Below are 26,646 nucleotides of genomic sequence, written 5' to 3' on the forward strand. Positions count from 1 at the left end.
AAAATGTTTTTTTTTTAATAGCTACTTTTAGTTACGAAGCACTCAGAAACATTTAGAATACGTTTTCTCATGTCAAGCTTCTGTCTAAAATGAAGAAGATAAAATTATATGAACACACTGAGATCTCCACACATTCCCCTAATTCCATATCCCAGAACTACACTAAGTATTGTCTGACAATAGCCACACTGCAAAAATAACTTGCACCATAAATCCAGACTATTGCCCATTACTTACCATGCCAGGGTTAATCGACCTAAACCAGGGCATTTAGAGTCATTCATACCCTTCTCTGCTTTAAAGTGCCAGAAACAGCATTGATAGGAAACTCCATGCAAACTTCTTTCCACAGTACATCAGACAAAGAATTAGCAAAAAGAGTTTTTTTGTTTTTTGTTTTTTTAAAAACACTAACAAATTCTACTGGTTATTAAAAAGTAACTTCTGCCAGAGGCATTTCAGTAAGGACAGTGCATAAATTGAGATGAATACTTTGGTAAACCTAACTACCAGCCTAATGCCTATAACAAAAAATAATAAAGAAAACTAGGCATGTTGCTATATCAGTGATTTTTTTCCATTAAATATCGATGAGCACTTATATTCCCTTCCAGTACCAGTGGCAACTCATTTTATGAATGCAAATTAAATTTTAATTTTTATTCTCAGTGAGCATTGGTTTATGCCTGTGCTCTGTATTATATGAAAGCATAATACAATAATGGAAGTGCCTACCTTTTTCAGGAACCGTACTCCATAGGTAAATATATAAAGGTAAAATGTAAATCGCCACCTGCAAAAGGTACAAGAAATTAACTCTAGGACATCAGCTTTACATACTTTGCAGTTCAACACATGATTTCTTATAACACTGCCAACCCAACACACCCTGGTCACATTAACAGAAGTTGAAGCAAATTTTGATCTGGATTTCTAAGGCTTTTGTTATAACGCATTGTGCTCAGCTGCCTGCTTTCCCCCATCTGCTATTATCCCTATGAAAATATAGCTAATTTCAATATAACATGATAGGAAAAAATTTTTTCAAGGATAATTAAGCTCTTAAAAGTTTTCACGAAAACTATCAAGACAGTAAAGGGCTGAGGACAATTAGCACTGCTATTGCAGGGAGGTTCACTTTTTAAGCATTCACCAGCCTCAGGGAAAAGAGGCCAAGACAGCCATCACCGCTTCCAAGTAGGAAAAACTTCAACCCGCTTTTCCTAAGCAAAGATGATGCTACGTTTTCTCGAGTGCACGTGAAATAACTGTTGTGTTTTGTGGTTTTCTTTTCAGGCAGACTGGAAGCTAGCGTCAAGATGCCACAGAAAATAAGAAAGAAACCAGCCTGAGATTTAATTCTATTCTATGAGATCATCCCCTTCTCTATGTCTTCCTCCATTCCCCAATAAGAGAAACACACAAGGTGTTTTTCGATCTTCTACACCCATCATGGGCTTTGGAAAGAAGAGCCAATGGAAGCATAAGGAAATCAAATCAGAATCCCACGCAGTAGAAATTCTTGAAGGAATTCCTGTTTTTACCCAAGGGCTGGGGTGACCACACAAACATGATTGAGGTAAACAGCAGTGACTTACTATTAGTAACGTTTACAGCAGGATGAGATTCAGCTTCATTAATGTGAGGCAATACTGCAGCATGAATCGTATTCAATTACATATTTTACAACACTTAAAGCTTTCTGTCCACTGGCAAAACTGCTAGCTTACAGGTAACTGTCATGGTAACGTGAAACCATTCCACTAATATCTGAAACCGAAAATGCTCTTGTGTAAAAGAAGGCTAACCCAAACTGTCTTCTTCAAAGCTACCTTTACAAGTGGTTAGAAAGAAAGTTGTCACACACAAATAACCCCATGAACAAGCTGTATAGGGGAGAATATGTCAGTGAGATTTAAAGTGTGATGCTTCAGCTGAACAGAAACCCTCTCTTATGCTGTAACCTCCAGAGCAATGAAGAGATTAGTTTATTCATTAGTATTATACAAATATGAGTCCCTTCAAGAGTTCAGTGACACAAGCAACAGAGCATGAGCTTTCACTTTGGCAAGTTTCTCGAGATACAGCAAGAAGAGCACTTGCATGGAGAATGGTAGTTGTGCTGGTAGAAACATTCAGATCATGTACATGGAAGAAACAGTAAGGACAGCAATATGAGGAATGCTATTTGGGTAAGAATTTTCTCCTAAAACCAGTCCTATGGCTGGAAAGCTGCTGTTTAACTTCAAAGCCACAAACCTCCTTCGGTGAAAGTTTCAAGACTGTTATTGCAAAAAAAAGTACTAGGAGGAAAAAAAAAAAAAAAACACCAATGTAATCTAATCTCACTATTGAGCACTGACACTGCCATTCATTGACTCACACAGTTAAAATAATCCCTCACAGTGTTTTCTTGTTTTAAAAATCTCCCTAGTATCACCTTTATTCCACATTTTCCAAGCAAAATTTGTAACATAGTTGAGGACATTTGCAACTTGCTGTTGAGAGATGCAGTATTCCATAAAGGAATTCAAAGGCATTCGTAAGTATTTGAAACATGTTAAAAGTTACATTTTAGATGGTGTAACGCAGGGATTTCCCAGTCTGCACAGTTCTCTGAAAGACTCCGTTTGCAGTATTTGCTTCAGCTATCATCTCAGAAAATTAAAAAGCCCTTTCCTGAAACACGCAATTTCAAAAACACAGATTTTCCAGCCTAACATTGCAGCCATGCTTTATGGTATTACCATAGATCTATGGTAAAACTACGGATTGCCCCACAGCAGGATTCCTGGAGATTAGCAAATGTTTGAGGCAAACGCTGCCAGCCATTATGTGGGCCTGCCAGAGGCTATCCAATTGCTCCAACTGCTCAAGTAGTACAAAAATGATATACATATACAAATATATAATAAAAACATGCTATTGCTCTTCTTTCCTCTTTTTTCCCAGCCTTCCCAAGCAAGTCTACCTGGGCCGAGCATTAAAAAGGCAAAGTAAGTCTCAGAACAGGGTGGTACTCATAGCTGATCGAAGTGTTAACTTCCTAAAAAATAAAAAATAAAAAAGATAGCCATCCACAAAAAGCTATACAACTAAACTTCTGGCTTTATCAAACTGTGATAAAGAAAAATTCAGAATGAAGGAAAGTCAGAACTGGCCCCCGGCATCTTTGTCATCGTTAATCAGCTAGCTCTGGCAACAGCAGCGCTACAGAGGACTCCCCGTTGCTCTGCGTCAGGCAGCTGCCTTTTCTGCGGCCTCCAAAGGGAAATCCTGCCTGGTTCAATATCCAGGTTGGAATCTCAATCTCATGCAAGAAAGCGCAAGCTGTTTCCCATGCTATATTGCCACTACTTGTAGCTGGTTGATTGTTGCAATTAGCAATGAAACTTCAACAGGCCAAGGTCAAACAGATGAATTTAAGAAGATCTGGGAGAAAACTGAGTGTATATTATTATATAGTAAGTGCATATGCCTTGTCTAACTAGTTAAGTAACTATTTACAACACTTGAGTATATATTGCCCACTAATACTGCTTCTTCACCTAACAACAATGAGCTTAACATCTGGAGATATTTCATCTGTAGCTTTTTAAATTAAGAAAAACAAACCAATGATGTAACTAGATGCTTGTTACATACAAATCAACGTACACTGAGAGCTATGAAATCTACATTACATTAAACCAACAGTTAAGACTATTCATAAAATAGAACGAGTGACGTTTATGAGGCATTACAATCTGAAGAAACAGATGCACAAACGGACAAAGTTAGGGGCCATTTAATCCCATCAGAGGCTTCAGCTTTGAAACCAGGAAAGATAAGCGCCTATCTATAGCTGTTGGCTATACGCTATCAGTAATTTAACTATAGATTTACCTATAACCCTTAGCACAAGGTCGCATACAGATCACACTGCCTCTGAAGTACACTAGGAATTGAATTAGCACTCAGTTCTCTGTCTGGTTACCTACCTTGCTGCAGGGAGCTAATAATCTAAAGCCATTTTGATGCTTTATTGGTATATGAGCAGCAGGTAACTTCCCTTCAACCTCCCCTTTTACTCACCAGCCTAGTAGTAAGAACACTTGCCCAGACTTTGGAAATATCTAGGTTTAATTTTCCTCCTCTGTCACATCTCTCACACACTCCTGAAGGGTTTGTTAGCCACAAAGCTATTATGTGTAGGACCATCTCTTCTCATGAAGCAGAAAGTAGCAGAAAATACTGTATGATTTAGGAGGAAGGTGAGAGAAGAAACGGACTGGAACTAGGTTGTAAAGCTATGTAATTCACTCACGATCATCCAGATGGGGACAGAAGGTAAAAGATAAAATATATGTTGTGCAAAGTGGATGCAGTAAGATTCCTCTAAAAATGAACTCCCCATTCAGCTGTCTTGCAACAAAAACTCTACCTAATCCATCATTCACCTTCTACAGTATACATCTCTTTATTCCTCCTTATTTTGGGTCCTACCACTGTAGCCCACTGGTGGAGAGATGCCAGTGGAAAGAAAGAGTTATGAGTAGGAATTGCGTCCACTCACAGTACAGGCAAGCATCCAAAACACCTTAGTATTTTGGGAACTTAAGCAAAATGTTCTTTCCCTCTGCACAGGACACCAGAGAAGAGAAGACCTCTTCAGTAACTATGAGGCTGTCAAGTCTCCTTCCCAAATGAATTCACATAGTGGTAGCTGATCAAGAGAGGTCCTTGGTAGAAAAAGTCCTGAGCCTGCCAGCAGTTTGAACAGTCACAGACCTTGAGAAAGGGTAAATGCCTGGTCAGTGGCATAAGCCCTCTGTAATTTCTTTTCTGAGATGTGTTTAAGGTTCTTCTGAAGCATCAGGAGCTCATGCTAGAACTCCTCAGGTCATTGCAGATAGCTGTTGTTAGAGTCACAGTTTGTTCCCTGCAATACCAAAAGTAACAGACTGTAGCGGTAGCAGAACCTAATGGACTAAGAAAAGCAAGACAAATCTTGCCTTAAGACATCTTTTTTCTCTTGCCCTCTCCCCTGCCAGTTATATTCTCTGTACTACTAAAATAACTGTGGTGGCCACCAGGTGAAGCACCCCATTCTGGGTGACTTCCACATCAATTCACGTTTAATTGAAAGAAGGAGGCAGCTGAAGCTGCTCTGTTTTGTGACAATTAGCTCTGGCCATCAGACATGAAACGCTATCAGTCTGCTGTATAGAGACACAAAATCTGAAAGACCTCAAAATGCTCAAAGTGCACTACTTGAAAGAAATCTTAGGTTAATATAAATCTGGATGAAATTGCTCAAGGAGCAAGCATTCAGGAAGACTCAATCTGTCCAGTCTCAATAAGGTTCATAAGCTTTGTTTCAGCTCTGCCTTAGAAGCCTACAAGACTTCCCATGTGAACTGGCTTATGTCTGGTCTGCTTGAGCCCAGAATGAGCGAGCTCAAGTCTGTTTACATATGTCCCCTCTGGCACATCCTTCAGGTTACACGGGTAATTATCAGGCTAGCTGATATACTTGAAATATAGAGGTGACACACTACAGAGAAGGGTCAAGCTAAAAAGTGACTCTAATAACAGAAAACCTTCTCTTTTGAAGGGTTATCTTAAAACGAATGCTCTAAAGCACCTCAGTGAGCAACAGATCTGACTGTTCTCGTTCAACATGTGCCTCCTTGATCCAGAACACAGACAGAATTTCTTAACCTCTCAACCCTTTCAACTTTAAGCCACTAATGAAATTTTAAAGACGCTCCAGCATGATGCAGATCATTAAGACGACAGAAGAGTTGGAGAGCCTCTGTCAATTTATCTCATTTACCCAGTCATGTCCAATTCAGCATAAACTATTTAAGTGCCCATCTAACTTTAAGTACTTTAAGCGCACTGACTTCAGGCATACCCCCAACCATGCTGACTTTATCACATTGCTGAATTGTAGCTTTAAAATTTCACTCAAAATTTCTGTTCCAAAAATGTGAAATCAAACTGCAGCTAACAGAAATAAATCATTTGAGTGATGAACTAAAGCAACTCCATACACACAAGCACTTTGCGGAGCTCAACATATTTGTCAGTTCTCTGTGTCAGAAAAACGCCCTCCCCATGGACCTGCTCTCTAGAAGAGGGAGTTCAGCATGGACACTCTTTCCGGAAAAGAGACTCAGGTTGACAGCTGTGAATTAAAATACACAAAATAGCTCATAAGTACATGGTAGAGCATGACTAAATGATATATAAGGCTGGAGAGGAACAAGACCTCTCTCCCCCTACAGTTTCCCCTTTCTTTTCTTCTGTATTAAAACCATTCAGCCAGGCTCTGAATGTAGCAGCTGGAGGTATACCCTGTCACAGCTTGTGCTGTGTGTGTGCTCACACTGAACGGTAGTACCGAGCTGCTGGGCTGTGGAGAGGCAGCCATTAGGCCAAGGCTGCACAGGCCCTGGTGATGCTATGGACGGGCGCCCGCATCCTGCCTGTGCGTTTGCCTCTCCCCCTGGCAGCTGGTGGCAGCCACACAGCACTGCCAGCCCACTGCTCCTGCTAGGAGAGCCTTTAAACATTACTGTATTATGAAGAGAGGTGTGATCTGTCATAAAGATATGTTTTGCTTATTAGCAATAGTTAGGGGTAACCCCAGTCAGAGTTTAGACTTACTTGTTCAGCTGCTGCAAAGCACAAACACCCATCTTGAGCTGCAGGTGCCACTGAGGCTGCCCCGAGCACAGGCCCCAGGAAGCACGTTCATCCCCTGCTTCATGTCGATGCTATGGCACAAATTCAGTCTGTACACTGCAGCAGCTAGCTCCACCGCCCCAATGCCGACCCCTGCATTTCTGTCTTTGGCAGTGCCCACCAGAAGGCGTGCGGGGACGCCTGCAGAGCCTTCTCTCCTTTGCAGCAATAACTCAGCCAGAACACATCCGCTCCCCAATGCGCACGCTGCTTATGGCTCATATGCTACCAGTGCTTGTGGCACAGGAATGGTTTGCAAGGATGCAAACTCATCGAGTGAGTTTTGACAAGCAAACAAGAAACAAGCAATAAGAAATTAAAAACACAGCAAATAGCCATTTTGCTTCCAGCATTTTAGCTGTTATCTACAGAAATGCTTTTTCAACTGATTTGCTACAATCGCTACCACAAACAATAACGTAAGAATGCTACAGTTCTAGAACTGCTTAATGTTAACCATTTTGAAAAACTGACATTTAGCAATTAGCCATGGACTCATCACATTGTCTGCTGTTAAAGAAAGTGGCTGTCATTACTTTCTAATCTGCTAACCGCTTAAGCTTTTCCAATGGAAATTCACTACAGTGAAATTTAAGATTTGTTGTTCTCAGCTACCCTCTGCTGAACTCCCGGAAGTGGCTGACAGGTCTCTGGGCTCAGCCAGCCATGGACTGAAAGCCAAACTAAGCCTAACACAGACTCCAGAAGTACACAGCAGAGCTGCTTTGGTTCCAGAAAAGTTCAGAGGGCTTGAACTACAACCATGCAGTTTGTTCTTCCTTCATTTAAATCTCCACTGTTTGCCTGAACTGGGCTAGTGTATAGCACTGCTACTGCAATGGTTAGCTGAGACTGTTTTTGCTGCAATGATTTCTTATGGCTATGAAGAGTATTTTTACTGTGAGAGCTCAAAGGGACATTTCTGAAGCTGAGCTTAAGCAATACTGAATGCCTACTTCTTTTAATGGGAAGCATTGCCAAGCATATTCCTACTGTGACTTCAAACAGTCCATATTTTATGCTCTATTTTCCTTTTTTTTGCTCCTCCAAACACAGTACCAGAGCCTTCACCCTTCAAATTCACTGAAGGGAACTAAATGCAACTAATGCTGTTCCTGACATGGCCAAAAGTACACGTTCTTACTAGCTGATTACATTAGTAGGCATCTGAGAAGAGACATTTAGAGCATGGTCCCGAAACCACGGGACTCCACAAACTTTGGGATCAACTTATTGGAACCTGAGACATTGCCTACTGAACTAATATAGCCCCCATTTTAGATTAACACAAAAAAATTTAGGCAAAAGAAGAATAGCATAGAAAAAGAATGCTTAATTCATCAAAAACTTAGAGGACAACTAGCACCTTAAATGTTCAATGGTCTCACAAATTCAAACTTTACAGCTTTGTACTGCATCACAAGTTTTGATCTTAAAGGAGTAGCCTTTGCACAAAATTCTGCTTTCAAATTCCACATGGGAGAATTCACTTGACACTTTGTTTCACTCTACTCTGGGCAATCTTTTTGTTTTAAACCAATCTTATCATCCAGGTGAAAGAACATTAGTGCTATGCCAATGCATGCAGAGTCACCACTGGCTAGTTTCTCAAAAATGATTTTTCTTTTTCTGCCTTCCTTGATCCAACCCCTAATACACACAAACAATAACAATGTATCCTACAGAAATCTTGGGGAATTGTGGTGGATGAATTTTAATACTTGACAGGCTGTATCACTATTTAAAAGGATTGCACAACAAATTGTCACCTTTGGTTGAGGCAATCAGCTTTTTAAGGAATTAAGAAAAACCAAAAAGTTCCAATTCTTTTCCAGGCAGTGCTCCAATTAAAACAGGGTGAAGATAATTTGCTAACTTATGTGGCATACTTGGAGCATTCTTCCTGATATGTACGGATGTATGCTTTCACTGTAGATTTTCAGAGATAGCTCCTGAAGAATTTCTATTCCTAGTCCAGTCTCAGACCTACATTTGTATGTGCTTCAGATCACTGAAAACCCAAACACAGAGCAGATGAGGAATACAGTTAGCATGTAGGAAAGCCCCATGGCATGCCTTGCACTGGTTCAGAAACCAGGTAGAAGCAGAACTCTACTTTGAACAGACCTCCACTACCCTCCACTAAATCTTTGCTTCTCTTAGTTCTTGTTAACTAGTCTCATACAGAGCTGCAAGTATGAAAGTACATTTGCCACTGCAGCAGCCCTGCTGTTCCTTTTTTCTGCTTCCCAAGATTCAATGATCATTTGCTGCATTTTTGCAGAACCTGACAGATGCAACACAATACATAATCAGATTCCTGCACTATAGTTAAGCAGGAATAATTCGAGGAAGGAGACAGCTATAGACAGCTCACTGTTCTCTAATATGTGCAAAACAGCAGGTACAATAAACTGAGAAACCTTCATTGCTTTCCTCTTAAATTTTATGGCTTAAGATTTGGCCGTCTGATTTTCCTCTTGGCTGCAGTTTGAAACAGTTATTTAATATTTAATGTTACTGTGCCACTTGAGATCAGCACCGCCCTAAATCTGTACGCTCAAAATGCGGCTTTGAAAGTCTTAACAGTAAAATTTAGTAGTGCAGAAAAAAATGGAAGAGAAATACGGTACTAAATTGTGAAGCAATATAATTTCATAAATAATAAAGGAAGTTTATATAATTAGACCAGAAAAGATGCTCAGTGTAATAGGTATATTGGTAATTCCTTCCAGGTTATGTCTCTGTTTAATAGTTATGCAACTGTTCTCCTCTGACTGCTTCAAGGGCAACATGAAAATGAAACTCTGATAAGGCCTCAGAGATCTATTAGCATCACCACATTTTGCTCTACAAAGAGGTAGGGTGAGATATCATCTGAAAACCCATGGGAAGAGCACAGGGAAGAACACAGATGTCCCTGCCATGCACCCTTCCCCCTGTGCTCTGATTGGCAGAACTAGCCTCCTGGTTAACCATGGGCCACGGCCAGAAGCTACACAAGCCTCTGAAAGAAAACAGGTCTTTCTAACTCGGACCTCCACTCTCCTTTCTCACTTGTAATCTCACAACCCCCAACAGCCACTCTCTGTACCACTCTTTTCTAGTCCTAAAGGACCAAAAATTTAAAGTCTTCCAAATTGCATCTGCTTTTCACCTAATAACGTTGTCCTAGCTGTGATGACCACTGTATGTAATCAAGGCAACACTGTGAGATGTACTTGCCTACTTAAGACTGACTTGCTTTAGTTGTTTCTATTTTTTCTTAGGCTGCATATCACTTTCCTGTAGCATAACGTCATTTGCCTTGGACTAGTTTTTAGCACACTAAGGCATATGCTGATCCCTTATTTCTACTGATCTCTTTAGGAATATATTAGGTTCAAGAGCTGTTTCTCAGTTTCTCTGAAGAAACTGCCCAACAATGTAGCATACTCAGAATTGCACAGCACGCACTGAGTTTGCACATAGCAGTCATACAGCCTTGATATTATGAGGTTATAAATCAGTCCCCTGGGAAGGATGTCCCATTTCTTCACATTCTGTATCCTCCATCTAAGATGATAAACCTTGCTGTCTTCTAAACAGTAGTAACAGTGTTGTCATAACTGAGATAGGAGGATAAGCAAAGCTTATAAACTGTTCATTCAAACCTTGCTTTGTCCTTGATTTTATTTTTCCTCTGCGTTTTGGAGAAGTGGGTTTACTTACAGTCCTCTATACTCTCCCCTTTCCCTACCTCTCAGCCATGATTGTTTGCATCACAACTTTAGAAAAAAAACCACCACCAGATTCAAAGACTTGCAACAAAGATTTCTTTCCTTAAAAAAAAAAAAGAAAAAATTTAGTATCCACCTTATCCCTCACTATTCCAAGCACATCGTAGAAACATCAGGAAATTTTTGTAATACCTTTCATGCAAAAGTGCTGTCATCACAGCAGCAAGAGAACAAAACTTAAGAAGCCAGAACTCCAGCAAATTTAAATAGGAAACATCATCCAATCAAACTCAATCATTTGAAAGTGCCTAAATAACTAAGCATAAGGGATAACACTAAATACTTCAAAGTATAATTTCTGCAGCATGTTGTACTGGACATTTCCTGCGTGATAGTCCTAATTTCAGCCATTTTCAGGACATGATCCTAGAATTCTTAATTTGCAAGTAACTCTGCTTACATGATGTGATACAGAAAGCAATGCAGTCAAAAGCCCATAAGGAAAAATTAAACACCGTGGAAGCTAATTTTTCTCTGTAATTCTGTGTCTCCATGAACGGATACACAGAGTCCATGCATCTGGAAAATGAAAGGTATTCAGACGTAGTATAAAACTGTGTGACAACATAAATGAGAGAGAAAAGAGAGGAAGAAGGACTTGCATGCCAATTCATTCATTACACGCTGCATATAAAACAAAAACTTACTGCTACTATACTTCAGAGAGCAAGGTATCTTGATACAGGTCAACTGTGACTAGCAACCCGCAAAGAAGAAGTCATACTCAAGTTTCTTTCTTGCGGCAGAGACTAAAATAGGGGAAGATAGCAAACGGTTTGGACTACTGAGTCTGTGTGGTTGCTCCTCGTGTAGGAGAGGAAATCCTACTGTAAAAGATATCCCTGGAGAGAGCTCCAGTAAGACCAAATCTGTGTGGATTTATGTATAATTGGCAAACACCATTTGTTAGTTGCAGAACAGCTAACAACCCTGAAGACAGCAAGAACAGAACACAGGCATCCTTGTAAATTAGGGTGTTGTTCACCTTTGTCAGTCTCTTTAAATGAAAAAAGAAATAGAATTTTGTGGATATCTGCATTTACTAAAGAACCAAAAATTTGTGTCTCACATGAGGATGGAGAATCTCCTCTAAATCTGACAATTCTTCAGGAATAAATACTTGCTTGTGATGTGTTTCATAAAATTATTACAGCCTCAGTGAATAAATAAAAGCAATGAAAACAGCAGAACATGTTGTGAAGGGGATGGAGGAAGAGAAATAAATGTTTTTGCTGTCTTCCCCTTCTGCTCAGCTGTTGTACTTTTAAATCCAACGCCACAGATGAAATAAAAAATTGACAAAAAACATTAGGTGTGCAACCTTCGTTATTAATAAATAACAAATATTTTACATTGTATTTACTATTACTTCTACTTTGGCAAGAACTGTTTTTTATTAGAAAGTTACAGCTAAGAGAAATAACCTCCTCAAATTTCAGCAGCTACAAAAGATTTTTAAAATCCAGTATAATGGTCATTTAGAAATAATAGATATCAGTACCTGAAATCTACCATATAGGAGAGATCAATATCAGAGACAAACACGTTAACAAATGGTGGTGGTGGGGGGAAAGAGTTGAACTGGGAGAAGTCTCTGTGCTGAAATCTCAGACAATCATCCTCCATACCATAGAGGGTCAGGTTTCAAGCCCTGTGAATCCCATCTACTAAGCATCAGAAGCTGTCTTGAAGTCTGTAGCCTCCCAGAGCCCCTGCATTCTTGGCTGTACATCCCCTACAGCTCTTCTGAAAAATTTTGTGTCTGTCTGTATGTTCTTTCACTTCCAAGCCAATTGTCTGCAACGTTTGGCAAGAGGCTTAGAGAAGACAGTCAACCTCTTCCACAATCAAGAGCCAGACACCTCAAGATGCGCATTGACTGTAAGAAATAAACAGCTAGTTCAGCCTTTGCAGCTTTCTCTTAGTTGTCTTTAATCGCTATATTGCAGCTGTAATTTTGAACTAGTGTTCACATTAACTAGAACTTAGTGAAGAATTATTTAATTTCCATAACATAAAATAATGATGAGCAAACATAAACCACAAGAGAAAGGAAACCTAGTTAATTTATAACAACTTTGTTTAACGTGCAATGATAACGTTAAGTGACGGAGCCTTTGCAGGACCAGCAGATGAGTTAATTTAAATTTATTAATTGTGTTAAAAACTGTGTCACAGAAGGCAGAATGAGCAGGGAATTCAAAGTTTTAAGTAATCTAATTTGAGGGAAGAGGGGAATTTCATAAGATGGGAAATGAAAGTGCTTACAGCATAATCTAAAAATATGGTGAACACAATCTGAAGACAACACACACATCTCTGCCTGTTTGCTCCAGCAGAACAGCTAGGAAAGAGGGCTGGTGATTCCTGACATCTAACCAAGGTTCTAATTTTCTCCTAATCCCACGTTTTGATGTTTGTGCAGAGACTTCCTGATGCCAGCTAAGGAAAGGGGAAAAAAAGGAAAGAAAAAGAAAGAAAAAAAAAGAAAACCATAGACCAGATTCACATATGAGCATAGCCAATAAGGTAGGAAAGGAATCATGAGGGAAACTCCTAACACTGCCCAGGGCTGGGGTCTGTTTCATACTAGCCCAGAGGTTATTACTATCTCTTCAGCAACATACAAAGGAGTTATAAGGAGCTGTAACTCATAAGCAGTTTTAAGTTATACACCCAAGCTCCCCTTCGCCAGTTTTGCTTTTTAATGCAGTGGGATAACAGGGTAGCAACAGTAGAGCCAGACCCAATATTTTACTAAACAAAAATGAGAAATAATTACAGGATGAGTTTCTATAAAGGGCACAAACATACACGTAGGAGCAGTCATTCAGCGGAAAAGCATTATTTCTCTCAGCCACCATTAACCTAAGCATTTGTTGCCTGTGTAGAGCTGAGAGCAGGAAGAGGTGCACTTAGAGCATCCCATGGCATACCATGCCCTGCTTCCAAGTTCTCCCCCTCTGCCAAGTCAGAATGGGCCAGGCTCCTGCAGCAACTCCTTTCCTTCTCCCCTTCACTGCACCATAGCCTGAGCTTTCATGTTTGATGCAAGTCCTTCCCCATTTTTCCTTCCTGTTGCTCATGTGCATACATATCCCCCTGCCCAGCCACAAGCAACACTATTCCAGCATGTTTACGCGACTACGTCACGATCCACATTAGAAAGTGTATTTGACTGAAAAGCACCCTATGTTTTTTTGCAGGGTGACTTTTAACCCCAGCAAGTATCCTGTGCTGCACTGCTGAACAGCTGTATAGCCAGCTGTCTGGCACAGTGCAGGGCTAACATGAAGGTCAAGGACAGAAGACGTCAGGGAAGCGGCCTTTACCGCTTTACATTGCGGCGACGCTAGCCCATGCTGCTGAACTACAGACTGACCCAACCTGTGCTTGTAAGCAACAGGCCAGTTGAGAGAGCATCAGTGCAAAAGTACACAACAAAAATGTAGAAGAACATGTAATTAAGCTACTTAAGCCAGCCTTGCCACCAAAGAAACATGAACAGCCCACAGCCTGAGAATATAGATGCTCAATAGGCAAAACTGGAGGCATAAACCCATAGCAGATCACCTTGCAGCAGCCGCGTATAACTGTGCAGACTGTGCATTTGGAAGCGCGAGTGCCGAGCAAGCTCTGAATTGGAAAGAAAGCACGTGCAAGACGTTTAGCCCTGATTCATCAGAGAGCAAGTGCTAGGGCAGAGTTAAAATTGTGCTCAGGGGCTCCACTGTGTACTCATGACTTTAAAATCAGGATAGCTTGTTATGCCAATCATTAACTTATTCACGTGTCCAGGGCCTCAGGCTACAAATTCCTATGTTTTATGTAACTCAAGGCAACAAGTACTGTCTTAACCTCTTTCTCTTCAAGCAGGGAAACTACCAGTGAAGTCAGCTCCGAACAACTTCATATGAAAAAGAATATTTACACTAGATGAAAAGGCTTGATCAATACTCTATTGCATTGGCTTAATATGTGGCTTAGAGAGAAACATAAATTCAGGTCAGCCTACCCTGATATCAGACAAAAGAATCAGAAATTTACAGAGCGATTTAGTGCTATTCTCAAGGAAAAATAACCTCACCCTGATGTAAAATGGAGTAGAACTTCTGTTTTAGCTTGATACACCCATTCATGACTCCATGTCTTTTGCATACTATTAGTTTTCCTGGCACACCAGCCTCAGTAGAGTTGCCTCATTCTCTTTTATCTTATACTGAGGCCTTGCGTTCAGGCACATCTCTCTCTGTTCCTCCTCTGCGACGCTACTAGATGAAATACTCTAAGAGAATAATAGGTCCTTGAGAGTATTAATCCCCGACGTGGAAATTACACAGTGCTATAACTGATAAAATAGCAGAACCTTACATGCTTACTATAGATAGCAATTTCAAGATCATCTTTGCTACTTTCTATACTTTAATGGAAGTCATCTAGCAAGAGGCAACTAGAGTAACCTTTCCGGCCTCCATGACTCACCACAATATCCCTACTACCAGGCTGTAATAAATTCTTCTTGCTCTCCTGTGAAGGTCATGGCTTTCCTGCTCTAGAACAATTTCATAGATACCAACTACCTGCACATCTCACTGAAAACCTGTGTCTTCATGCTCTAAGTTGCCTCACAAATCTGACTCGGCCAACACCTCAGCTTACTCCCTTCTTCATCCTTCATTCCATAAACGCTACTTGCTTTCATGGGCCTTTTGCTCCCTCTCTCCATACTCTCATTTTAGCATGTATGATACCAAACAGCTACAGAAAGATTAGTCTTCACAACTGGTATCTAGGCAAACTATGGATATAATCTGCTTGTCAGTATAATACTGAATACTCTTGATTGTCCAAGTAAATACAACTCTCTCTTTTATTACAAATTACTGCTGAATTTTTGTTCCAGGAGGACAAAAACTTCCATGAAAGAAATACGAAACTCCTGTTTAATGACTCAGGATGTGAAAAACTGTTTTCAATATTCAGTTTTGAATATCCTTCAGTTCTTATACTATGAGATAGGCAGTTGCTGTTCTCCTCCCTTTATTTTCTTCACACAAGTTAAAATTTCTGTATGTTCTTATCTTGTATTAAGGTGACCCTTTCCCTTCTTTTTCTTGCATTGCCTCTCTATCTCCTGCACCATGCTTTTAGTATCTATAGTCACTATACTTTTCATGTTCTAGTTAATGAATTCTTTTATTTAAAAATGGCAATAGAAGAGTTTTGTCTGCTCACACCAATCTAGACAGTGCACTGGGGTGTTCAATGGTCACAGGCAACCTACCTCTACAGACTTCACCAGTAACAACAGCTCTATTCCCTTCAAAGATAGCTTTGCAGGACTAACTTTAAGAGCTAACCTTTGTCATTGTCCCTCTGCCTTACACTAGTACTGTCATTACACCCGTATCACCTGACGTGTCAATCCTCCCTCAAACGTTTCATAGAGTTTGAGGTCGCAAGAGATCAATTAGTTTGGATTTGCTTATACCTGCACTGCTCAGAGCCAAAAACCCGGACAGCTTGTGTCCAGGCTCTCCTTTACGTCCATATGAAACATACTCATAGCTCTGAAACACAGGGTCTTCTGTTTCCCCTCCCCTTCATTTTTTTCTGCCTCCACGAAAGATTAACATTTCTCAGATACTGAGAGGGCTGTATTGCAACTTGCCAGAATGGTGTTTTTATAGCCTGACACCAAGCATGTGCTGCATGCCTTATGTCAAAATGTGGCAGCACTAGCCCTGCTCAGATAACAAGACTGTCCCAGCTGGAAGAGCCACATTTGGCAAGTTTTGTATCCATATCATCTGTCTAAAGCAGACCCCGGAGTGAATTATCCTTTCAGTGAATTTTACTTTCAATAGCGCCTACGTTCCCTCTTGGCAGGAGGTCATAGCATCACCGGAGAAGGGAGTCCAGAAGCAAATCAATATTCACGAAGCACAGACCATTGGGAACGAGAACCCTGTGGCAAAACAGAGCAAGACAGTGAAGCTGCACCCTAATTTTCTAGCTTTTTGCCATTGTGAAGGCAAAGATTGTTTTTTTGGATTAAATGAAAGCTGCCATTTTCAATTTGCTATTTTTAGAAAGACATAACAGTATGAGAATTTTAACCGAAGAACCTCACAAGATCCGATAACACCAAGAATCCACTTCTGTCATCAACTGTTCTTTTCCTAGCATTTCTGTGTAAGTGGAACATGACATCGAGGAGAACACAGGAGAGGACAACAAAAAACCCTTCTAAAACGTCATTAAAGCAGTCTTTACTTGTGATAAAGACTTATACAGCAGCTTGGTTTGCTACACAGCACATTGCTGCTGCTAAAACTACTCTTCTCTTTAAGGAGGTACCAGAGGCAGGCATGGCTGCCAGAACATCCCATCAGCATTGGATCTACTGAACGGACCAGAGCAGCAGTGGAGAGACTGTGCCTCATAACCACAAGATAGTAGGGAGGAACAGCAATTCCTGCTCCCTGGAAAACAGCAGAGGAAATTGAAGAAAACTTTGTAGTTCTATGACCATTAAACAGCGATCATCATACAGCCCTGTCATGTCATGGCTAATTAAATATTAACCAGAACTTTTCTCCTTTGTGAAAACTGGTTTAAAAGATAGAAAGTCTAATCTCTGGGCAAAATTCAAAGGTCAGCTTTCAGGTGGAGTTATCCTAACTCCTGTACATAGCCCCTTACGAACTTTTTTACTCGCAATCCTGAGTCTGAATCTTTGTTTTGTGGGGAAGGGGCAGAGGGTGGTCCACCCTTTAAGGGAACAAGAAACACATTTTAAGACTGATAACTGGATAAGTGTCTTCAGGGGCCGCATCATTACAGCGAATGGCCACCTTAAGAGTTGTCACATGCATATGACCTACTCCACATGCACATTAAATATACGCACATGCATCCAAGCCTAGCACATCTAGAATAAGAAGTTATCACATATGTGTGCATCAGCAACAACTCATCTGTACATGCTAGGTGAATCCTGCCCTAAGAGATTTTTAAAAAACCTTATAAAATTAAGCCGTCTTGCCAGTGACCAGCAAGGAGGAGGAGGGGAAAAAAAAAGAAAAACAGAAAAAAAGAAAAAAAATAGATCCCAAATCAGCTTGAAACTGATGTAATAATTCTTTAGTCCACACCATCACAGGAGGCATTGTTGACCTCCAGTATGTCTATACATTCGGTCAATTCACAGATTCGATGTATCCCTGAAACAGGCAACATCCTGAGAAGTTTCCTAGGAAGAAACTTCAGTGTCAAAGGAAGGACTCCAGGTCATCTTAAATGTCTGCTAATACAAGAAGCTGGACAGTATATATTGTTGAAGCACCTACAAGGAAGGTAAGTATGCTCTGAAGATTGCTCTAGAGCACCAGTGCACCCAAGTATGCCAGCTAAAGCAACCTGGAGCCAACTTTACCATGCTCCAATAATAAAATAATATGGACAAGCAGCTAATCTGGTCTCCAGCAGGCTGTTAGAGATGCTTCACTGAGCGTGGATGAAGGCTCACCAACCAGGAAAGCTAGAATGGATCCACCTGAGGAGGATTAGAAAGGGAAGGCACAATAGAGCCCGGATACAGAAGCACATGATCTGTTGCTGGTAGTTAACTATAAAACTAAAACTGGTGCACTTAGGCCCAGTTCCTTCCCCTTTCAGACATAGGCTTTGGATTCACACTCAGAAGGCAGAGTGACAGCCACTTGCCCCAGAGCTAGTAGCACCGCTTTACAGACTCATCCCCTTGTTCTCTTTTCTGATTATGATACAGTGTAGCTCTCTCCTGCGTATCACACTGAGGCAGCTGAAAATCAGTATTGACAAATTAGAATTAAACGGACCTGTAATACCATTTACCATATATTTTGGCTTGCATCTCAAAGATCATTGTATTCAGCAGTATTTTAGTGGCAGACTTCAGAAGGCCTGAGACTATTCAAAATTCAGATCTAGAACCTTTTTGACATCCATTTATTTTCCAGTGCTTTACTGCAACACAGAAAGCGATTCAACTGACGAATTCTTTTATGCACTTTCTTAAGAATTGTATGACCGCAGTTCAGAATTTTCAACAACCAAGTAGCTGTCTCAGTTTTTTCCCTTGCACAGCTATTTTTCCGCTACTATTTTATAGGACAGTACTATTCTGCTAGTCAAGAAAAGCAATAAGGCCAAGAATTTGCAAATTATACATAAAAATTTCACACTAACGTGTATAAGTGAAAAAAAATACTGTGTGTGTTTGTATACACATGCACTGATAGATACATACATATACATAAAATCTCCCCAAAAGAAATGTGCATAAACACATTTTTACTTCCTCAGGAAAAAAGTATGGCTAGGAGGTGAGATAAGAGACTCTCTTCTTTCTCCTACATCAAAAATAAAAGACATGCCACTTACAGATACTTTAGTATTCAAACTTCCTCCACGGAAGAATGAGGGAAAAAAAAAAAAACAACTGTGCCTCTTCAGTTCGCAGATTTCCATGTTTTGACATATAGACTATTGCAAAAACTTGGAAAAAAGTCTTCTGGCTGTACGTATCTGTCAGCTACTCTTTGGAAACCATGTAAATATCTCTAATGAGCAGCATACTTCCATCAGCATAACCATAGGATAGACAAGTCATGAGCTTGATGGCATTCCAAAGTCTCAGGCTGATAACTCAGGGCATCACAGGTTTTTTCCTTTGCTCCAGACAAAGGAGGGATACAAGAGGCTCATTCTTTTTAAACCGTTCAGTCTTTAAAGAAAATCAGCCCTACGCACTGATGGTGTGTGACCCAGCAGCAAAATACACTGACATGGGGAAGAACCCAGAAGTGTTTTGGGAATTACTCCTTCGGCTTTCAGACACTGGCTACGTTAACAAAAATATTCATGGGTCTTGAATTCTACCTGTTAGTCAGAAAAGTCACTATTCATAGCCTTTTGAGCATTAAATTTTCCCAGTCATCCCCAGCATACCCTGAAATCCTTTCCCCACTCTCGCTTTCAGTTTCTTCCCTAACTTATTTCATGCCCAGAATTCCCATTCCACTATATTCACATGCAACATTTTTGGGAACAGTTCATTAGTTTTAAATTAATGGCTGGACACTAATTTTTTTTTTATACATTTCTGTACTGAAACTGTGCCCCAGTACAGTCCTTAGAACATTTGGTCCAATTTGTGTCACCTGCCTACAAACAGACTGATAAACCTCTATGGCAACAACTTTCAGCCTTGTATAGTACTGCAGATGCTCCCCATGAATAACACAGAAACAATGTCAGTTTCAGAAAAGATTCAAGGTAACACTTTTTCTGTGTTTTCTCACATGCTGCATACTTAAAGAGCAGAGCACAAGGTCTTTGTCCTCTTACTCTTACTAAGGAGAAAGAACGTCTGTCTTTGATGTCAGGCTGGGCCAGGGGGCAGAGAGGAAAAAAACAAAAACAGCAGAAATATAAGACAGGAAAAGAAGTCATTTGCCTATACAGTTTGCCAGTTTCTCTTCTCCTTTATGGATTTACATGGATCTGCCATGTGAGGAAAGTACCATAACTGCCTAAAGTCCCACAAGTGACAGAAAAAGGCAGTAGAGAAGTTATGCACAAACTCCTCCCTTTAACTAACAAAGCAAGCTAAGCACCTAAGCACATCTGAGCGTTACGTTCTGAGGTTCTACTAGGTTGATGCTTTTCCTAGCGGGTACAAAAAAATCATCCTGTTAAGTTCAACTTTGGGGTTAAAACAATCAAATCATTGAGAAATAATCCATCTACTTGCTAGTAAAAAATCCTTAACATCCCATTTATTACCGTCTTTCTCAATCATACTGGATTACGAGTCACTACCTGGTGATATCATCTACTTCATGTTTTGTATAGATACTTACCAACGTAACATCTGAAACGTTAAGAGGGTATGTGATACCATTGAAGTCTCACTGTTAATGGTCTCCCTATTGGGAGCTAGCAGCTCCGATAATCAGATGACAAAACTCTTCAGGGCGATTCCTGGTTAAGGTCCCTGAAAAGTCATTTATTTTCACCAGAAGATTGTTTTACAGGCAGTGTCTATAGACAAGAGAATTTATTACCGAGTTTTTATTCGTATAACCACCATCTGCTAATTCCCAGGACATCTGATGAAGGCTGGCAGGAAAGGAATTGTTCCATTTTACAAAAAATGTGTAGGTTTTGAAGTTTCTTTGCACTCTGTTTAGGACCAGAATTGAAATCAGTTGAAAAGGAAAAAAAGAGAAAAAGAGGGGGAGGGGTAAGGAAAGCAGAGAGAAATCTAGGACGAGAGTACTCTAGTGATTAAGTCACTATATTAGTCTGTTCGGGCCTGGATCTTGGGTGTCATTCATCCCAATCAAGTGTACTAATCATTGAGGTTCACTCCCAGCCTTTATCCTACTGAAGCTCCTCTACCTTATATAATAACCAAACTTGCCCATTTGGCAAGAAAGATAAGGCAGTTTAAACTGGTTTACGTCACTTCTTGCACAGCTGTCTTCTTGGCATCATGGAAAAGCCATTCTGGACCTGAGGAACACTTCTGCTGGCAATAAAATGAATTGTTTCCATGTTTTTAAAAAAAAAAAAAAAAAGGAAACAAAATTGGAACTTTTTTTAAGCAGTTCCACATTTGCTATAGGTTCTGTCACTTCTCTTCCCAAGTCACAGTCAATTAATTCAGTTGCCAGCAAAAATAAAATCTTCTCTGGAAGGACAACAGCAACTTAACAGCTGAAAGTGTAGGTAGAGATCACTGTCACTTTGCTTACTCTTTGTGCATGCTTATTACATGAGGTATATTTAATTCTTTGTCAGGGCTAATGACCTATACAGGGACGCCACAATTACTGAAGATTTGGAACACTCGCATTCCCACAACTGTCATGGGAACACGTGCTTTATGCAGCCTGGAGCTCTGAAGCAGCTGCCCACACATGGATTCTTCATCACACAAACGCCCCATTAAATAAATGTCTATAAAAAGGCTACAGACCTTATATGGGAGGATTTCTTTGCTCCAAACATACTCAAGTGAAGCACTGCACTTATTGCCCCTAAGTGGATGAATGCGGACTTAACCAGACAACCACTTAACACCCATACTGAGGATATCCCTGACTTCTTGGCGTTATTTCAACTAACTGCAAACAACTCTATCCAGAATGCATGCCAGGGAATGTCTGGTAGCACACACTGCGCCATTGGGATTGCTATCAGAGCAATGCACACATGGTAGCACAGTAACATGTTCCCACAGCAGCCAGTACATATGGAGCTCAGAGGCAACTCCCACTGAACTTTGAGAACCACAAGTATAGAGAATCTGAATATCCACTTCTCATCTGCATCGCCTTCCTTCCTTTTGGAGCTACAAGCATTATTATTACCATTAAGTACACAAACTGCAGTAACGTCCAAAGACTCTCTCTAAATGAAGCTAGCACTTAATTGCGTCAGCATAAATTAACCTTATATTTGTTACAGCTTGACCTCACTTTTCAATCTGCCTTCATGGCTCTTATCTGCACAAGTTTACCATAAAGTATGCCTCCAATGAGCAAATTGAGCACCCACAACTTCCCTGAAGGAAGTAAGGGCAGACATAAGCTTTTCCCCCAACCCGTTTCCGCATGCAGCTTTCTATGTTGAACTTGGGAAGAAAACTTCATCAGCATGGTTGTCATGCACACAAGAAGAAGGTCAGGATTCCACCTCTATGTCAGCCTGAATGTGGTGACACTGCTGTAAGAAATCTTTGATCTGACTTGCAAAAGCAGCCAAATAACCCCCTGAAATACGCCAGATCTAAACACTTAGAATTTTTTTTTCCAGATTCCATAGCCTTTCTTACAAGTTAAGCAGACAAGCGCAGACATTAACAGCTACAACCCTTGTAGAAAATACATTAAAGTTGTGGCTGACACCAGGAAGACTGGGCTTATCCATAATCTTACCCTGCCTGGCTTTATTAAATATTAAATAGAGTGGATCTTAGTCGTAAATACCAAGAAAAGGATTAAGAGTTCTGAAATTAAGATCCTCTGCTTATTCAAGGGCAATTACATTTAGACAATTTATCTTTTTTGATATGAAAAATCACTCTAATTCTCTGAGCTAGAGAGACAATATGCTTAACAATAACACTCCTAAATTTTGCCCCTGTTCGGTACTCAGCCGACTATAAATAACAATTGCTACCAGAATAACGTTTCATCTGTGGCTTGACTTTAGAAAAAATGCCTAAATGTATTATTTATTCAAGACCAGATTATGAACCTTCCTGTATGCCTCCGCAGGAATATAACGTTTAAGGAAGTACTTAGGAAACTTATACAAAGAACGAGTATGAAATACACTCAAAAAATGTGTACAAATGATGCAGCGGTATATCATATAAATATATATATATATATATATATATATATATATATATATATATATATCTCTGCTAGTCCATAGTGTCTTTGGAATTTCTTTACTTGCAATTTCTAAATGAAAACATTTAATAATTTTTAGGAATCAATAAGAAAATAAGATTAAAAATAATTAAGATTTAATTCCTATTTTAAATAGGACTTCCTCACTGTCTTGCTGACATTTCTACCTAATACCTCTTTCCCAGCTAACAAAATATGTAATTAAGAGTTTTAACAGCAATAACATGACTACTTGACCAACTGGGTGTGATAAAGCCAATGCTCATTTATGGCTTCAGGAATATTTGCTAAGTTTCTTGATTTGGAGCATGTAAATCTTGCCTTAAATGCATAACTTTCCACATCAAAGGAACAATATTACAGCTGTGCTGGAGGGCTGAGTCTTGGAATCAATGGGTCTTTCAGAGAAAATATCGTTCTTCGCGTTTTGTTATAAATTCAATGTCTATCAGTTCCCGTTTACGAAAAACATGTTAATATTTTAAGTAGATCTAATCTTCCATGCTCCTTCAATGCAGATAAAGTATTAATGTGTTAAATCCAGCTGGCATGGAAATGTAACTCACATTCTAAAAACAATGGAGTTTAACTAGAAGAAACATACATGTAAATATCCAGTTTTCAAAGCAGCTGGGTGCTGGGAAAGATTCCTTGGGAGTAAATCACAGTAGGTGAAAAATAACTTCCTAAAGAAAGGCTAAGAGCCTTTAGCTTCTCAGAATTAAGTGCAACCAAGGAAGTGTGCTAGCAAGGGGGCCAAGCCTGGGAGGAGGAAAACAGGGAAGGGATTTAATGACCAACCCAGTAGGCTTTTATCTTTATTCTTCCATTTTAGATTCCTCTCAAACTGCATAGCTAAAGATTGTGATGCATAGACAGTTTTTCGCTGCTATGTCAGGCTATTTTTCCTCAAAGAATCAGACTGGTACCCTGACAATACAGAATCAGAACCACCTGATTTCTGTAAGTTTTTCATCATTGAAAGGACATGAAAATACAATTTGAATTCTTCAGGAGAAAGAGGATTGTTTACCCATTCAAGAAGTTGTTTTCTACCAAATTTCTACCTTTTTTTTTTTTTTTTTAAACCAATCCACAAAAAAAAAAAACTCGTTAGGGACAAAGGGAAAAAACTGATGAGGACACAGGCTCAAAAGCACTCAGAAAAAAGGATGGAAATCCTTACATGCTCTCACAGAACTTTGTAAGAGTACTGGGCTTTTCCTGGTTGCGTCTTTGTCGAAACCAGCGCTGAATACTGCGCACATCCCAGTCCAGCTGCTTGGAGAGACCCTCCAGCCTCTTCTCATCTGGATGCTACAGAACAAAGAGTGACAAGAATTATTTCTTTCTCCAGTTAAAATAGCTCCACTTGAAATTTAGAACCACTGTAACCATCTACTATTTAGATGCTGCCTGTCGGATACATAGAAATAAAATGCTTTTCACAGAAATTTCTGCTGTCAAACCCATATCGAAATACGTGTACAGTGATTACCATTAAAATGTAAGAACTACATATGCTGCAATACTGTCTTATTGGTTTTTACTAATAAGACACTTACAGGGGATAACAGGGGACAAAACCTTGCAGGAAACTTGGAAAGTAGTGATAAAATAGGGATTCAGTGCCATACATTTCTCAAGCAATACGGCTTACAAAACCCCCCCCTTATGTGCTTTGTCTGTTCCATCCTCCTGCATAGGTATTTTTGTCCTACTGAGCGCTGCAGTAGTGAAGATTGTTTGGCTGACATGGAAAGAGGAGGATATATCCCATGTTTCTGCACGTCAATGTTACAGAATTAGGTTATTAAACAAAGTGACAACTTCAAAAGAAAAATCACCGTGGCAACCGGGATAGAGAAATTTTTTCTGTAAAATTAGCTACACACAGTTACTCTCAAGAGTAGCGAACGTGGAACTCTCGTTCCATTAGAGGAGCACTCTGCAAATTAGTGCAGAGGTTCGGCAAAAGAAAATTAAACTATCCTTGAGTACTATAAAGAGAAGAGCGATACAGACCACATTTGAAATCACACACAGTTCTGCATATACTGCATGAGGACTATTTAGACATTTCTCCTGCTCACACTTTTTAAAGAAACAGCCAAAGTCTTTGGACAACCTGGTTTCTGGAGGATTAGCTTCATTTTTGTAAACTAGTTACATACAGTGAATGAGATGTGAGAGCTGCCACAATAAAGACACCGTTAGAAGTTTTCTTTCTACTACCCCCTATGGTTTAACAAATCTATGGATTATGAAATCTATGAATCTATGGATTAACAAATTTGCAGCAAAATCTTCCTCAGGCTGAAGCATGACATAGCAGTCTCCAGGGAAGACGACAGGAAAGGAAGGGAAAAGGATGAGATAGGAAAAGGCGGAAGTATATCCCCTCCCTTCTCATGAAAATATTTTTAGTTAACCAAAGAGGTCATTTGTTTTTCAATGGAAGACTAAGAGTCACTCTCAGTGACTTTAGATAAATAATTGATGTAACTATTGGGAACTTAAGAATTGTTACACGTGACTTTCAAAATAGGGCTTCTAGTTAAATCAGCCTGTTTCTTTTTTAGAGCGGCTACCAGACAGTCCAGCAACCTCTTGCAAGAAAGTATCTACTTTCCTTTGGAGCGCTTTCCTCTCTTCTCCTTGCTCTGGTTGGGGGAAGATGTGTGTAACTCATGACATGACTCACAGGAGTTACATGACTTCACATACAGTCTATTTGAGACTAGCAGATTCTGCAAGGGAAAAAAAAAATCTCATTCTTTCTCCAGCTGAGTCCAGGAGAGAGCACATATGCCACATCTTTTAGAAATGATGTACCTATGATTTCCTCTCTGAAAACAGTACAAAAGCCACACCAAGCACAGTGGTGTTCCCAGGATCACTGGGAATATGGCAGAAGGCAAGCACAAAAGCTGTCCCAGTAGGACACGTAAACAACAGAGTACCATCTACGGCATATTTCACTGTCCCTGACATTGAAACCAATTTTGTTCTCCGTGATTCTAACACACCTTCAAAACTTTAGGCTAATGCCTTTATTGTGATGTGTTCAGCTGCAGCATGAAGTTGAGCTGGGAAAGAGAAGTTCTTGCAATATTTAGGCCTCAGTAGGCCGTTGTGCTACAAAGGCACTGCCTGCTGAGGTCTTTAAGAGTAGCAGAAGGACACCTAATCAGGTGAGTGAGGTGTTCCACTCTCACTGCTCAATGCTATGGGGAAGTGCCAGTTGCCTCAAAAGTACTGTCAGGATGACATCGTAAATGTTTAGTTTAAGATCTCAAATAGTGAGAGTTGTAGAGACAGAGATACAAGCAGCAGGAAAAAACTGCCTTTTGCAGAAAAATTTGCAAGCTCTAAGACGCTATTCAGTCAAAACCCTCATTTTTCTAGCTTTTTCCACCTATTTCGAAGGGCATTCATCACAACATAAACAGCTAGGATGTCAGCAAACCACCAGTGCCCTGCATTCAAGTAGTTCCCCTAGAAGTGGTTTTAAAGCTTCACAAAAAACACAGTAAGGCCAATCTTACTGCTTCATAACTCACTCTTTGTTCAAAACACAATGATTTTGTGGAAATTTTGAAAAAAGGAGGAATAACAATGTAAAAAAAATTAGTAAGTGGCCATATGGCACCTATGAAGTG

At 39.9% G+C, this 26,646-nt stretch overlaps 1 protein-coding gene across 2 annotated transcripts in view; it reads right to left on the reverse strand.

Annotated features, from left to right (window-relative positions):
- Positions 1-26,646, reverse strand: part of CERS6 (ceramide synthase 6) — a 133,914-nt gene that overhangs the window by 67,979 nt on the left and 39,289 nt on the right. For both annotated transcript variants that reach the window (XM_068948688.1, XM_068948687.1), the window contains exons 3-4: positions 24,171-24,301; positions 736-793 (exon numbers count right to left, since the gene is read on the reverse strand). In XM_068948688.1, coding sequence (XP_068804789.1) covers positions 736-793; positions 24,171-24,301 — 189 coding nt within the window. The remainder of the gene's footprint in view (positions 1-735; positions 794-24,170; positions 24,302-26,646) is intronic.

The sequence above is a fragment of the Struthio camelus genome, chromosome 6, assembly GCF_040807025.1.
Source record: "Struthio camelus isolate bStrCam1 chromosome 6, bStrCam1.hap1, whole genome shotgun sequence".
Classification (NCBI taxonomy): Eukaryota; Metazoa; Chordata; class Aves; order Struthioniformes; family Struthionidae; genus Struthio; species Struthio camelus.